Source organism: Podarcis raffonei, chromosome 6 (assembly GCF_027172205.1).
Source record: "Podarcis raffonei isolate rPodRaf1 chromosome 6, rPodRaf1.pri, whole genome shotgun sequence".
NCBI lineage: Eukaryota > Metazoa > Chordata > Lepidosauria > Squamata > Lacertidae > Podarcis > Podarcis raffonei.
Window position 1 is genome coordinate 18,451,210 of NC_070607.1, and position 16,768 is coordinate 18,467,977.

At 46.2% G+C, this 16,768-nt stretch overlaps 1 protein-coding gene and 1 long non-coding RNA gene across 2 annotated transcripts in view; both read left to right on the forward strand.

Moving 5' to 3' along the window:
* LOC128415374 (uncharacterized) overlaps positions 1-16,768 on the forward strand; it is a 207,592-nt gene that overhangs the window by 46,278 nt on the left and 144,546 nt on the right. The window lies entirely within an intron of this gene.
* Positions 1-16,768, forward strand: part of CRB1 (crumbs cell polarity complex component 1) — a 153,737-nt gene that overhangs the window by 39,819 nt on the left and 97,150 nt on the right. Inside the window, exon 2 of the mRNA XM_053391485.1 lies at positions 676-1,263. Within this exon, the coding sequence (XP_053247460.1) occupies positions 676-1,263 (588 nt within the window). The remainder of the gene's footprint in view (positions 1-675; positions 1,264-16,768) is intronic.

The following is a 16,768-nucleotide window of genomic DNA, read 5'->3' on the forward strand; positions in this document are numbered from 1 at the left end:
GGGTACCTTTACCTTTACCTAAAGCTATGATAAATTTTGCACAGAACACAGGTGTAGCCTCCACAGTCTCTACCCACAGATCCTGCAGTCTAAATGGTTATGAAGGCAAGAGGGAAGGAGGAAAATAATGTGCAGATAAAATAACAGATGTGAGGAATGTGGTCTGGGGCGGGACTTGAAGTGGTCTTCACTTCAGGTTGAAAGGCATTGAGGACTGTATTTGTTCCCCTGGCTTTGCAGATTTGTGTCCCTATATGCAGTGTCAGCAGAGAGAATGGGAATGTAAACAGAAGGCAGAGAGAGAATTGGAATTCTTAAACTACCTGACATTTATTTTCCATAATAAATTGCACTTTTGCATGTCATGGCTCACCGATAGATGCATTTCTGTGCACACTTCTCCCCAATATATGCATTTTTGGGGGTACACATCGCTTGGCATTGCAAAATTAAGAAAATAAATTGAAGGAATGCTGTGTTTTGACTCCTGTATTGTTTTGGGAAGGGTGAGTTTGTAAGGTTCTCCTTAAAAACTGCAACCTGAACAGAATTTCTCTCCCCCCACCCCAACCTTTAGCATAGACGACAACATTTTGTTGCAGCTACGCCACTTCTTGCTATACATTTTAATTGTCCCCGGAGTTGCCCATTAACCGCTTGCCTTTCCTTTTCTAGAGTCACTTTGCCTAAAAGATGGTCCCAGGTGCCTGTCGAGCTCTTGCCAAAAGGATCCGGAATGTGGTGGTGCTGCCGCAGAGGGCGGCTGTGGCTGTCCGGACTCGCCAGGTGTCACCCCAGCCAAAAGGTGTGCCAAGCAACCCTACGACCCTTGCTCCTCCAGCCCGTGTCTTCACAACGCTACCTGCTCAAGCGCTGCAGGGAACCTCAGCTTTACTTGCACCTGCCCTGCGGGGTACGCCGGACCTACCTGCGAAACCGCTGCCAGCACCTGCGGCTCGCATTTCTGCGGCCATGGAGGCACGTGCTTGGAGGAGCCCGGTGGCCCCACTTGCCTCTGTGCAGAAGGGTACACAGGTCCCTCCTGCGAAGCTGACATTGACGAATGCCTTTCCAGCCCTTGCCTCAACGGAGCAGTGTGCAGGGACCGGGTCCGTGGGTACGCCTGCTACTGTGTGCCAGGGTACCAAGGGAAGCACTGTAACCTGGAAGTGAATGAATGTGCTTCAGATCCTTGCCTGAATGGTGCCACATGCCTCAACCTGATAGGGAATTATGAGTGTGTTTGCCCTCTTGAGTACACAGGTAAGAGCTCATTCATTCATTCATTATATTAGATTCATATATCACCCTTCAACATAAGATCCCAGGGCGGCTCACAAAATAAAATACAGGATAAAAAATGGAAATAATAATAATAATAAAAAATTGAATTTATATACCACCCAATACCCGGGGGTCTCAGGGCGATTCACAGGGGAAAAAATCAAGATATAAAACCACAAAATACATAATAAAAATAAGAACAACCCAATAGCTCCCATCAGTTGATTGTAGAGCACCCAGAAATGGTGAGTGTTCAAGGAGCTGACTCTCCCTCTCTCTCCACTGGAATCCTTCTCACAGAGCAGTTGTTGGTAGATCACTCTGTTTATTGGGGTTTTTTTTGGAAGATCTCTATACATTTGCAGAACCGTCACACCCATCACAGTGGTTGGGTGTCACAGTGTACAATGTCCAATGAATGACAAACAAGATTACTAATTTCCTAATTAACGTGGCACCTCAAAGTCTTTTCTTTGGAAGTGCCTAAAAGCTGCTTCTGCAGAAACCTTGGCTGATCACACTCCTTAAAACCCTGATCTGCAGCTCCAAGAGTAATGTGCAGATTGAAACATGATTATCCTTCAGATTTCATACTTCTCTGGATTTTCTGCTGTATGTACATGTACATGGTTCTTCTCACCATTCTTCTGTAGCATGGAATCCACTTCTGATGGCAGTCAGCAGGGGTGGTGAACCACTTTCTCTCCTGTGTGTTAAACCCATGTCAGTCAGCAAGTAAGCACATACTTTCTTGTGCATCGTCAAAACAGCAAAACAGTCACACACACCCTTCCCACAGACACATCTCAAAGGCTGTAGAATATTAATTAGTCAAAGGCCTAGCTGAAGAGGAATGTTTTCACGTGGCACCTAAAAATATGTGATGAAGGCACCAGGCAAGCGTCCCTGGGGAGAATATTCTACAAACAAGGGGCCAATGCAGAGAAGGCCCAGTCTTGTGTTGCCACCCTCCAGACTTTAAATGGAGGAGGCACATGAAGAAGGGCCTCAGATGATGAGCACAGAGTCCGGGTCAGTTTATATGGGGCAAGGCAGTCTTTGAGGTATTGCAGTCCTCAAAGGCTTTGTAAGTCAAGAACAGCATTTTGAATTAGGCCCGGCAACTAACTGGCAGCCAGTGCAGTGCAGCATTAGTGTGATATGCTCAAACTGTCTTGCTCAGATGAGCAACCTGGGTGGTGAATTCTGCACCAGCTCAAGCTTCTGATTCCTACTGATATAAACAGCTTGTACTTTGCAAGCATAGATGCATTTTCCTGCCTGTGACCAGGTGGAACTCCCTTTTCTCGCCAAACCCAAGGCCGATTCAGGTGCATGATGTCGGGAGCAGGTCAGCAATAAGTCGCACGGTCCCAGCAAAGCTAACTCTTTATTCAAAGAAGCAGTCTTGAAAGACCTACACTGGCTCCCAGTACGTTTCCGAGCACAATTCAAAGTATTGGTGCTGACCTTTAAAGCCCTAAACGGCCTCGGTCCTGTATACCTGAGGTAGCGTCTCCACCTCCATCTCCCGGACACTGAGGTCCAGCGCCGAAGGCCTTCTGGCAGTTCCCTCGCTGCGAGAAGCCAAGTTACAGGGAACCAGGCAGAGGGCCTTCTCGGTAGTGGCGCCCGCCCTGTGGAACGCCCTCCCACCAGATGTCAAAGAGAAAAATAACTACCAAACTTTTAGAAGACATCTAAAGGCAGCCCTGTTTAGGGAAGCTTTTAATGTTTAAAAGGTTATTGTATTTTAGTGTTTTGTTGGAAGCCGCCCAGAGTGGCTGGGGAAACCCAGCCAGATGGGCGGGGTATAAATAATAAATTATTATTATTATTATTATTATTATTATTATTATTATTATTAGAGGCCAGACCTAGTAAGAGCAGCAAGTCTTCCCAGTAGATCTTGCCCCACGGCAGTTGTGAAGACTGAATGGAGGTCCTCGCCTTTCCACAACTAGCTAAGGCTCCTCCTCCCTCGGGTCCTTCCCAAGCAATCTGAGACTCTGACACCTTGTCTGCCTTTGCTCCAGTATCTTCATACCTCTTCTGGTGCTGAGAGACCAGAGGAGAGGGAAGCTGGTCGCAGAAGGAGGTGGGGTGCCCCTGACTTCTACAGTAGCCTGCCTGATCTCTGCCTCTTGGTGTCTTTGCCTCAGTTCTTATCACTAGCTGCATTTAGCACTATGCTGGAATTGTGCAGAGGCAGGAAAATGTCTCTGCAGGGTACATGCAGTTTCCCTACTGTATAAACAAGTCAGTTGCTCTCCTTACTCCCAAATCATATTTATTAAAAAGTAGCATTCCTATACTGCAGCTATTTAAGAGTAGCGTTTTCATTTTTTTTTATACAGCTCTTAAGTTGAAAAAGATGGTTAAGTGGTGAATGCCTGCAGCAGGAGCAGGAAACCTGCAGCCATCTAGATGTTCCTGGACTACGACTCCCATCATCCCTGACAATTAGCCATGCAGGCAGGGACCGCTGGGAGATGAGTTCAGCAGCTTCTTGGGGGGGGGGGGGAATCACATGTTTCCCAAACCTAGCCTACAGCTAACACACAAATGAAACCTGCAAGATTATATGTTCGAAAAACAGCAGAGGGAAAGGTAAAATAGGAAAACAATTCATTCGGCATGCAAGCTTTTGCATTATCTCAGATTTGAAGCAACTCAAAAGGAGGAAATGGAAGAGAGCATAGCATGTAGCGCAAACTGCAGTCTGTTACAGGGCCAAACTACATGCTTAAAAAAATAATAATGCATGCGTAAGCAGCCCGTTTTTTTGTTTGTTTGTTTGTTTTTTGAAGGAGAAGCAGCTGCACAGAGCCCTGAACTGGATAGTGCTCCAAATTTAGGCTGGTGTTCCATGCAGTTCCCCACAGAACCCCATGCCCTGGCTCCTGTTTGCCCTCAAAGGCACTGTTTTGAACCCTTGCTCTGCTGACTTCATGCCAGTGAGCGCTTCCTATATGCTGCTAAACCGTGCCTTTGCAGATCAATTGGCACCTGCCCAGACAATGCCTCCTGACCCCTGAAGCCTGTCTGTGGAGTAGTCATGTTCAGACAATTTCCTGTTCACCTTTGAGGTCTCGTTTCCATTCATCCACAGTCCATTCCTTTCTTTGCTATGGAGAGGGTTTATTGAGCAAGCCATGCAATGTACTAGATTCTGTCTCTTTCCCCCCAAAAGCCCTTCTGTATCTTCCACAACTGTCAGTCATCTTTGCCTTCCCAGCTCTCCGTGCCCACTAAGTTGTTCTAGCGATCTTCTTGACCTACAGTATTGTATACAACTTTCTCTCTCATATTCATGACTACCAGGGTCATTCTCTGCTCTGCTTCCTACTGCTCCTACATAATGTAACCAGTGGCTTCATTATTCTGTTGCAACCTCCAGACACGCAATTTCATTGCGTTACTGACTACCACGTAAAATTATCTCTAACCATTTAATCAGCAGACTGAGACTACTGTATGAAACTGAAATTCCAGGCTCTTGTTTCACAATCACAATCACAATCATTTTATTATTTACACTCTGCCCAACTGGCTGGGTTTCCCCAGCCACAATGTGCAACAGCTTTCCAAAGAATCTTATACTTTTGCACTGTCTTAAAAGTGAGTGTTAATTTATCCAAACGTGGGTGTCTAATAACCCAGTTCTTTGAAAGCCCCCAAATTACCTCCGCATATATTTTACAAACACAACCAATCCCTTGTGCATTTTAAAAATCACTTTGGGTCCCTATTTCACCTGCCATACGAGCAGAACTAACTAATGATTATTGTATATACTTGGCATTTGCACTGCATGCGAACTAAGCTAGCAAAATCTCAAGTGGGGAAAGGAAGCGCAGCTGGAGGTCAGCGCAATATGTTCTCAGTAATCCCATTTTCACAGAGCGGATTTCTAGGGCATGCAAAATCTCCCCGTGAAATTTCCTATAATACCCTTTAATATTGGACGTGGCCTATAACAGTCAGTTCCTGAGCTTTAGCCACCTTTACTTGAACACAGAGAGAAAGCATCTGTTTGCCGTTTGATAGGTAAGTAAGTTCTGGTAAAATGAAAGAGACTGACTTCTAAGGCAGCAGTCCAAACCAAGATCTACCCAAATGAGCATGTTAGGGTCCATTGGATCTCCATCTCAGCTGACCAACTCCTGGGGCAACAGAGCTACACTGATGTAAGCCCCACATCCTGGCTCAATAGGATGTGGGTGGCGCTGTGGTCTAAACCACTGAGCATCTTGGGCACTGTGGGTTAAACCACAGAGCCTAGGGCTTGCCGACCAGAAGGTCGGTGGTTCAAATCCCTGTGACAGAGTGAGCTCCCGTTGCTCTGTCCCAGCTCCTGCCAACCTAGCAGTTCGAAAGCATGCCAGTGGAAGTAGATAAATAGGTACCGCTGCAGCGGGAAGGTAAACAGCATTTCTGTGCACTCTGGTTTCCGTCACAGTGTTCCGTTGCACCAGAAGCGGTTTACTCCTGCTGGCCACATGACCCGGAAAGCTGTCTGTGGACAAACGCTGGCTTCCTTGGCCTGAAAGCGAGATGAGTGCCGCAACCCCATAGTCGTCTTTGACTGGACTTAACCGCCCAGAGCAGTGCAAGGAAACGCTGTTTACCTTCCTGCCGGAGCGGTACCTATTTATCTACTTGTACTGCGTGCTTTTGAACTGCTAGGTTGGCAGGAGCAGGGACCGAGCAATGGGAGCTCAGCCCGTTGCTGGGATTTGAACCGCCGACCTTCTGATCGGCAAGCCCTAGGCTCTGTGGTTTAACCCACATTGCCACCCACGTCCCTTACCATAGAGTTAGCTATACTTATATTCAATGAAATCAATAGACTTAAATTCCTCAGCAGATTTTGATGTGGGCCAGTATGTCTCAAAGCAGAGCACTGCTAGGATATTTCCATTCTTGTTTTGTTCAATAACATGACAGAAACTTGTCAGATTCTTTTGACGGTAACAATGTTTAAATGGCATTATACAGACTAAAAACACGAGGCTGCAACCACTTGGAGTTTCTTATGAACAATTTGGCAGTGCCTTTTTTTGAGGGGGGCGTATTTTTTGACCACTCACTGTGAAAATATTTGCTTATTCATTTAAACTGTGCTCCCCCGCACTTTCCCTCACTCTCCCTCACCAATAGCGTCTTGCAGCAAAATTGGATTGCAGTGTCACTGATTAAGTAAAATCACCCATATAATTGATCTGGGAAGAAAAGACCAGCTTCCAAGGGGGAAAATAGCACAGGAAAAGCAACTACAGGGACAAGAATACCACACCAGACCCTCCAAGTGCCCCTATTTTCCAGGGACAGTCCTGGATTTACAGAAGCCATCCTGGTTTCTGATTAGATCCCAGAATGCCCCGCTTTTCCTTAGGATGTCCCTATTTTCATTGGAGAAATGTTGGAGGGTATGGAGTTATGTAATCCCTGAGCAATGGAGAGAAGTAACTATACAACCTTTAGAAAACAGCCCTGCATATGGAAGTTTTTTAAACGTTCTATTATTATTATTATTATTATTAGTTGGAAGCTACCCAGAGTGCCACGGTCTGGTCTATGGGTGATCGAAGTCCTGGCTGAGGACATCAGGACAAGGGGCAAGATGGCGGGGAGCAGGAATGAGAGTCCAGAAACCAGTGGCGTAGTGTGGGGGTGCAGGGGGGGCCGGCCGCACCGGGCGCAACATCTGGGGGTTAGGGGGCGCAAATCCATGGGTTAGGGGGCGCAAATTACTTGCCTTGCCCCGGGTGCTGACAATCCACGCTATGCCACTGCCAGAAACCAGGGGTCCAAGGGTCAGGAAGCAGGGAGTCACAAAGTCAAGGATCAGGAAGCAAGAAGCCAAACACAGCAAGGCAGGAAACAATTTGCTGTGGCAAAGAGCCAAAGGGAAATGCTGACCTTATATCCCTTCCCAGCTCTTGCCACCAGGAGCAGTGAGTTACCAAGCGGCCTCACCTGTGCGGCCATGCCTTGCCTCTTTAGAACAAACTTAGGAAGGCCCCAGTCCTGCGAAGCCCTACTGATCACAGGGCCTGGCTCCTGCATGCACTCCTGACACAGAGTACCTGGGGCAACCTAGTCACATGGGCAGGGTATAAATGATAAAATGATGATGGTGGAATAGGATGTCACTATTTCCATTGGAGTAATGTTCGAGGCTATGCCATGCCAGTTTTAAAAAAGAAAAGTAAGTTAGCATTTCCCCAAAGAAACTGGTAGTTTCCAACCTGGAAGTAAAAGGTGGTGAATATTTTGTGCAGCAGGAATTAAAGAACCTTTTAATGAGGGTGAAAGAGGAGTGCGCAAAATATGGTCTGAAGCTCAACATCAAAAAAACGAAGATCATGGCCACTGGTCCCATCACCTCCTGGCAAATAGAAGGGGAAGAAATGGAGGCAGTGAGAGATTTTACTTTCTTGGGCTCCATGATCACTGCAGATGGTGACAGCAGCCACAAAATTAAAAGACGCCTGCTTCTTGGGAGAAGGGCAATGATAGGCCTAGATAGCATCTTGAGAAGTAGAGACGTCACCTTGACAACAAAGGTCCGTATAGTTAAAGCCATGGTTTTCCCAGTAGTGATGTATGGAAGTGAGAGCTGGACCATAAAGAAGGCTGATCGCCGAAGAATTGATGCTTTTGAATTATGGTGCTGGAGAAGACTCTTGAGAGTCCCATGGACTGCAAGAAGATCAAACGCATCCATTCTTAAGGAAATCAGCCCTGAGTGCTCACTGGAAGGACAGATCGTGAAGCTGAGGCTCCAGTACTTTGGCCACCTCATGAGAAGAGAAGACTCCCTGGAGAAGACACTGATGCTGGGAAAGATGGAGGGCACAAGGAGAAGGGGGCGACAGAGGACGAGATGGTTGGATAGTGTTTTCGAGGTTACCAGCATGAGTTTGACCAAACTGTGGGAGGTAGTGGAGGACAGAGGTGCCTGGCGTGCTCTGGTCCATGGGGTCACGAAGAGTCGGACACGACTAAACGACTAAACAACAACAAAATCTAAAAACAAATGGACACAAACACACACAAAAACCACTCCTAAACAAACAATGTTTATTAGGCAATTTCTAGTGAGCTAGCGAGACAAAAACAGCAGACACTGCACAGTATACAAAGACATTATGATGGCTGCAAGCATTTTTGGAGAATGTGGATTAAAAATAGACTTAAGCCACTGCCCCCTCCCCCTGCCATGAGTGCAGGGGTAGGTAGAAAGGCAAAAACAGATCTCCTCTGTTGACTGACATCGGTTTCATTTGGGAGCCTGCCTTCAGTTAAGATCCATCATGCGCACACTGAGTGTTATTTCAAACAAGAAGTGTGTTGCCTTCCTGCCGCCCTGCTGTTACCAGTAGGTGTCTCAGCTCAGGCCAAGTGATGAGAGAAACTACCGAACCACAGGAAAAGCTGGAGAGGGGAAGGAAGGAAAAGCCCATTAACTGCCAGCGTGGCTGCTCTGAAATGATCACATTCGACCCAGACCTCCTGTCGTACGGAGGAAGCTGCATTTGTAACTTGCGACTCTCAGCCAAGCCTAAGGTTGTAGCACAGGGACGGACTCCTTGATGGACAGCGGAACATAATCCCCTCACCTCCCGGGACCATGAGAGAGAGGACAACGTTCAAGTTAGGGAAGAACCAAAACTTAGACAGGACTGGAGTTGCCCAGCAGGCGTGGTGAAGAGACACCGGGCAACCAATTCACAAACAGTAACTGGTTCCCTGCCTCCCTTCTTCTCTCTGTTTTGTTTAAATTTTTACCAGTTTATTTCCACTGGTCGTCCCAATGCTTTGGCACTGATCGCTTACCTTCGAACGTGTCAGAGCTGAAAAAGGGACAGTCCTGTGTACTTGTAACCTCTGTCCTCACGCTAAGGAGCACTGCTGGAGACACACACACACACACACACACACACACACACCCTCCCATTACTAGTTTCCAAAGGAAGTGTTTGTAAATTGAGCTTAACATTTCCCCTCTTAAAAATTTAAAAACAGACGGTTTAATCTTGCCAAGGAAGTGGTTGGATACATTGTGAAAAAGCTGCAACTCAATCTTACTCAGCACCATTTATTATCTGGATATGTGAATCCCTCTCTCTCTCTCTCTCTCTCTCTGTGTGTGTGTGTGTGTGTGTGTGCGCGCGCGCATGCCTGGGAAGAAAGGAAGGAGTATGCTGGCATATATTGTGTTCATATGCATTTACATTCACTGGAGTCAAGCAAGATTGTTTTCCTTTTATAGCCCGATCATATGCATGCTTTCTCAGATGAAAATGCCACAGTTTTCAACTGAGTTTACTCAGAGGCAGGTGGATTTAGGATTGCTTCGTCAATAGCTTTAACCTCCGCAAACCAAGGGAAAAGTCTGGGTCGGGGAGAGGAGAGGAGAGTGCAAGAAGCAAGCTAAGGAAATGTTTACAGGCAATTTCAAATATCACCCCCAAAGGCAGCATAGTCCAGGGTCTATCAGGAGCAGGCAACCAATTGCTGCAAAATGTGGAGAGCTGGAAAAATGGGAAATGGAGCAAACGGAAATGGACAGATCCGTCCATCCCTAATTACAGTACAGGAGGCCTCTGCATAAACAGCTTCCCTAGGCACTGAGTGGATGTCCATTCATAAAAGTTACCAGTGTAACATAATTGCTCCCTCTTGGTAGTCATCAAAGTGTCATATCATAAGTGTAGATCATATTATGTAAGTACAAAGGGGTTGCTAATTTGGAATCCAGCCTGCCCATTTTAATTAAATATTGTTATATTACCTGTGCAGCATGAGAGCCAGTAATTGTGGAGCTCGTGGTTGGGGGCAGCAGCTGTAGCCTGTGAAATGATCCTAAGCCAGCCAGGGACTTGGACCAAGTTTCATGCCTTGTCCCCTACTAAGACCTTCATTGCTTTGGTTCATAGCTGTCAACTGTCCCTTATTTGGTGGGAAACTCCCTTATCCCAGCGCTGTGTCCCGCTGCTGTCCCTGATTGATGATGTCCCTTAAATTTCCTGGGTTTCAAAGGAAGCAGCTCCTCTCCCTCCCTCCCTGCTGGCTAGGGAGGAGGGAGGCTCCACTGTGTTGCGTTGCTCACCCAATAAGGAGTCTAAGAAGGACTGGAGGGTGGAACTTGCATGCCTTGTGCCGATCAAATCAGCTGCATTGCCTGGGGACTTGCCTTTGCTCAGCGCTTCCCAGCGGAGAGGTAACGGTGGTTTTCCTTGCTGCATCCCCTTTGCCGGGTTGCTGCGCTGTGGGAACCACCGCTTGAGGCTTCGTTTGGCTGCTGGCTGGGCTTTCCACCTTTGGTTCGGAGGGGCTCAGCAGTTGAACATACCTGTGCCTTGAAAATCCCTTATTTTGGCTGCTGATCCCTTATTTTCGAAGCTGCTGGTCCCTTATTTTCAAATCTGTAAGTTGACAGCTATGCTTTGGTTCCTTCCAAACCCCTTAAATTTTCAGTGTTCTGCAGAGTCGAGTCTGGTTCCTGTTCTACCCACCCCATCTCTTCTTTGCAAAGCAGCCCATTCTGACTCCGAAAAAGGCTTCCCCGCTTAGAAACCACAACACCAGCTTTAGGCACACGGAAGATCTGCACGCAGATGCAGCCTGCAGGACTCCTCTCTTGACAGTCCTCTCCCAGATTTTGGAGGCAACACATTTAATACGTGTTTGTCCTCTCCCTCCCTCTGCTCCAGTCACTTCAGTCAGGGAAACCCAAGAGTCACTAGCAATAGCTGAATTGTCAGGAGCATGGGAGAGGTTGAAAGTAGAGGCAACAGAGGAAAGAAAGTGGGGCATAAAACACAAGCCCAAAGAGACTACATACGTTGACATATGGCTTGAGAACAGCTTCCAGCAGCAATGACTAAAATAATAAGGGTAAAAATTCCATAAAGGGGTAGTTTGCTGTTTCTGCCGCAGTAAAATATGGGATTTTAAAGTCTGCTTAATGGAGTGATTTATCAGAAGCCTTCTATTTTTTTTTTTTTTGTGATGGCTGTTGTTGTTCTGGTTGTTGTTTTCTGCTTTTCTGCACCTCGCCGTGAGATGTGTTAAATGCACGAGCTGGAGTGATTCTTGGATGAAACCCCCAAGGTGTCCCTGCTGGTAATAAAAATCCTCATTTAGTCTGTCAGAGGGAGCTTGCCTATTGCTATTATCCCAGCCTGACACCATGAATCACAGTGGGGAATCATCCAGCCTCATCTCATTTCCCCAGGATGTTAAAAAGCTTATAACTTTTGATGTGCATGCCGAGGACTTGCAATAAATCGACAGCGGTAATGCTAACCAAATGCTCTCGTTACTGGCTCCGGGTTGCTACTTGCTCTGCAGGCTGCTCTTACGTGGCTGGTATGCCTTGTGCTTCTTCCCTCAAAGAGCTGAGAAATGTCTCACATAATTCTCACACAAATGGAAGAGGTTATTGTGCAGGGATAACGGGAGGGCGGAACATTTAAGGCAGCCAGAGGAGGAGGAGGGGTGGGGGGCTGCAAGAGGAATCTGCATTTTTATTACGATAATGCACCGCACATGTGCGCTCTGTCGACGGTGCATGTGCTGCACAGCTGTTAAATAATGGAACGCAACTGGTGCCGGGATAGGCTGGCGATCAAACGTAGCATCTCGCCATTACTTTTAATGCTCTTTAATCCAAAGACCGCAGAATTTGGAAATCTAGTCCAGACAGTGGCTTCTCATGCTCCTGATTTCACATTGTAAGGAACGGCTGAGCGTAGGGGATTGACAGTGTAGATAGTCTCCATGCAGAGACCACGCCAAGCCACACAAAGCTATCTTACATCTGAATTGTGGGGGTCTACCATGTGCCTCTCATGATAGATCCATTATCTGATCCTAGCTAGTATTCCAGAGCTCCCCAAGTTTGGCATGCTGTCCATCCTATGTTTTATATAGAAAGGCAAGGGCACTCTGATAAGAAAGATCAAACAAAGACTTGGCTGTGTGTGTGTGTGTTGGTTCGCCAGAGGAGATATTAAACTTTCCAGCCTATGTTGGCCTTATAAAACACTGAGCCTCAGCTCCGGCTATTTCTGAGGTTCCTGATAAAGTTTATTGGTCCTTTCTTTTTCATGACATAGCTATTAAAGCCAACTTGTAACGCTCTGATTCTACGACAGTTTTGTATCCAATTCACTTCCATGGCTTCCTCCACAAAGAAGTGCATACAAATCCACAAACTAAAAATTAAATAGGTTCACTTTAAAATGTGGACCAAACAAAATTCTCCTCCATCCCTAAGCACCTGGAATCTCCAAAGGCAAGGCTTATAGACCTTGCTCTCTAGTTGCTTGGAGCTGGAGGAACTGCTGGCCTGACATCTGCTATGTTGCTCTCTAGTTGACCTGGGGGTAGCATTGCTTCTGCCAGCCCATCAGGGTTCAGCAGACGCAAGGGACCATCATAAGTCTATAAAGTGGCTTGCTCTGGCCTGGCTCTCCGGCCACTTTGACAGAGTGAGCTGTCAGCAGATTGCTTATCCTTGCATGATCCCCTTCCCGCTTTATTCCATGCCATCAGCTCCAATGGTCAGAATGCTTACCTCTCCCATAGTTTGGTCAACTTTTGTTGGGATTTGATTAGATGCTAGGAGAGGATCTATCCTTCCTTCCTCATGTTAGTGTGTTCAGGAGAGTGCCATTCCTTTGCAGATTAAAAGGGATCTTGGATAATTTTAGCCTTTTAGTATTAATAATCCAGGATGCTTTAAGGCAGACTGGATGTTCCTGGTATTAACTCCCCTTTCCTCTCCCTGAAAACAATAACCACACACAAAATTTTTTACTGAAAAGGTGAAATTAACATTTACTCACTCAAGAATAGCAAATACAGCAGCACGATGTAGGCAGGCTAAAAATGCTAATTACCGTAAGTTATTAACGGATACTAAAGTCTAGCTTAAAAATGGAGTCTGAGCTAGAGCTCAGACATACAGATGCTCTCACATTACAGACATGATGGGGAAAAGTGGAAGGGGAAGGGAAGAGTATATTAAGTTATGCCCCTTCCTGTTTGGGCACAAAAGGGATCTGATCTCGCCAGAGGCAGAGCTAGCTGCTCCGGTAGCTGGAGTGGCGCACATGCTGCACGGGCGGGGCTAGCATCCCAGGGGGCAGGGCAAACATCCCAAGGGGGTGGCATGGTGATGGCACACCCCCCTCAGGGATGACACCTGGGGCGGACCGCACCCACTGCACCCCCTTCCTCTGCCAGTGGATCTCACAGAATCGTCTCTAGGAAGTAACACAGGAAAACACTATGAGCTTCAGCCCCTATTATGTGCTTATCCCAGTTAAATCAACAATATGAATTGTTGATTTGACTGGGATAAATATCCCACACTTTGCTGCATCTTGTCCAGTACAGTCATATCTCAGGTTACAGACGCTTCAGGTTGCGTTTTTTCGGGTTGTGGACCGCCGAAACCTGGAATGGGTTACTTCCAGGTTTCGGCAGTTGTACATGCACAGAAGTGCTGAATCGCAACCTGCGCACGGGCAGATGCGGGTTGCAAACCTGCATCCCGCACGGATCATGTTCACAACCCGAGCGTCCACTGTACTTTTATTTGAATCACTAGAGACACAAGCTGCCATAGCCACAAAAGTTTGTGTGGGTCACAATGTTTCCTTTATTGCCTCCTTACATGGCCCATATTTGGTAGGCTGTTAGGTAGGCTATTATTTTGTTTACAGATGGGGAATTGGGGCAGAGAGAGAATGATTTGCCCAAGGCTAGGAAGTGACATGCTGCCCAGTTGGGGGAAGAGAGCCATTTCCCTCTATCATCACCTTCCAAATTCCAGGTGAAAGCCATCTGAATCATTTGTCTGCTAAATATGTCTGTCACCAAGCTATAACATGTGCCCTTTTCTTTAATTGAAAATACTTAAGTTTAAAATTCACCGGACTGGAGTCTTCTGGTGTTTTTTTAATTTTGAGGAATGTAAATACAGTATACCTAATTTGTTTCATAGAATAGCTTTTATGGCAGGGCATTGCATGCAAATGCCAAAACAATTCTATATCCATTTTCCCTCCTCCTCCTCCTCTTCCATGTCTCTTAAAATCCCATGTTTTTACAAGTTGACTGCAGCAGTAGGGACCGGGGGGGAATCCCTCCCATATACAATCCATCACATTGGCTAGACATTTTATAGATGGAAAGGACTTTTCGCTCAGTTGCCTAAGGCCGGTTACTTGATTTGACAGACCAATGGCCTGATCCAACATAGCAAATCCTGTGGTTTCATGTTAATAATCAGGCTGTTTTTCGGCCCGTAGTTTTGAATCTGGCTATGCTGAGACTCTCGATACACACTGCGTTTATTTTTGTCACTGTGTTTTCAAATGTTCGCAGGGAGCTGCTGTTAACAAGCCCTGACAGATTTACGGTCACTAGACATAGTTTGGCAAATGCACACTAAAAAAAATAAAAAAATCCTTATGATGAATTCATAGAGCAAATAAAACAAAACAAAACAGAGACTTGCTTCATGTAATGATGGTGTAAGGATGGCATAAGTCCAGAATTTCCCAGATGTAGCTGGGATTCGGCCTTTGGAAACAGTATCTGGGCAGAAATCACTTAAATGTCCAGGGAAATCTGGACATAAGGCAACCAATGTCGGAAGCGTAGAATTCCCTTAAAAGTAGCTGAAAAACTCAACAACTTTGGCCCCCCACACCAAACGAAGTTCAACAACTTCGCCAAGAAAAGCTCAACAACTTCTGTGTACGGAATTTCACTTTTTTAAATACGGCAACCCTATGATGGTGCCTTTTTAGTCTTAAAACTGGCTCACACAATGGTTCAGCAGGTAGAGTTAACAGACTGTGGGACATAGCAACAATTCTTGGGTTGAAAGGTGTTTCCTGTGCATCCAGTGATCCAGGCAGCATAAAAAAGATGTACACTGAATGTATGGGGTGGAGGAGGAGTATACATTCATATAGATGTGTGATCTGATATCCAGGTGCCCCACAACACATTCTCTGTGCTGGGGGGACGGATTTCATGAGCCAAAGTTTCACTCCTGTGTCTTGCAGCATGTACAATATTTACTCCCAGGGTTTGTATGTGAACCAGTCCTTAAAGTACAACACTTGTACCATTCATGGAGCACTGGAGATGTGCAACTCTGGATTATTTCTAGTCAGAGTAAGGCAACATGTTGTTGAGTGCCCATTGTCCATGCCCCCATCACTTAACTGCTCCCTACCGTGGTTTAGTGCAGTCCTGGCTGGCCAAGACTTAGAAAGGAGCCAAGTAAACATACGGTGATGATGCAGTAATATTGCCCCAACGTGGTCTGTGCAAGTCACTGCCTATCTATGCCAGTGAAGTCTATTGTAGAAGCACCAAATAGGCAAAATCATACATTAAGGGTATGCGGTGGCTCCATGTGTGTGGCAAAATAACATGATAAGGGGGCGTGCTTCAATTGTGATGTCAATCCCCACTCCACAGTTGGATCAGGGCCCCCACAAAGCCTCATGCCGCTCCCTTGTTTTTCTTTTTCTGAAACTTATAGGGCTATACCTTTCTATATGTCTATGTTTCTCTACATCCATGGGCTTTGCAAGAAGAGCACTGGATTCTCTTTTTTCAGTTAAAGATTCATGTAAGTTTTTAAAATATCCTTATATTTTAACAACAAAAAACAAGCAAACTCAGAACATTTCAGAACTCCGCATGATGCATTCTAGACATTCTCTTGTAGTGTAAAGCCCAGAAAACACAAACAAGGAATTAAAAATACATAAACAATACATACCATTCAGCTACTTCTTAATTATTTTTAAGGTATGTGAGAGCAAGAGATAAAGTCAATCTCCCCACCTCGGAAATATGAAACTAAGAAGGATTCTGGAGTTGTAGTTGGTCTAACACAGGTAGAGCCTTAAAAGGGATTATGGGGGAAAGCGAGATGAGCGCCGCAACCCCAGAGTTAAACACCCCACCTGCTCTCCACCCCCCGGTAGCGGAGCATGCAGCTTCGCCACTGCCGCAACCCCATAGTTGCCTTTGACTGAACCATCCAGGGGTCCTTTACCTTTTTACCCACTGGCAGTTCACTGACTCCTTAAAAAAAATGGGGATAATTTTCACCTTTGCTCCAGAATTGCTGTGCTGTTGAGTGGTATGGTGGAGGGATAGCACAAAGCTGCTTCAGTATATGACAGCAATGCTAACACGAGGAACACCAGCACAATCATTGGGGAGGGGAATAACGAACTTGTAAATACAAAGCCATCCGTATGGAGCTGGGCATGATGCAACATGTAGATAGGACCAGAGCAACGCAGCCTTCAGTAACCAGCAGCTGTTCTGTAGTAATTGCCATGCTCACAGTAAATCTCGATGGCATGGCAGCCAAATACCAGTGGGCAACCGGGATCCTCTTCCCCTGCTACGTTTGCACCAGCTGAGC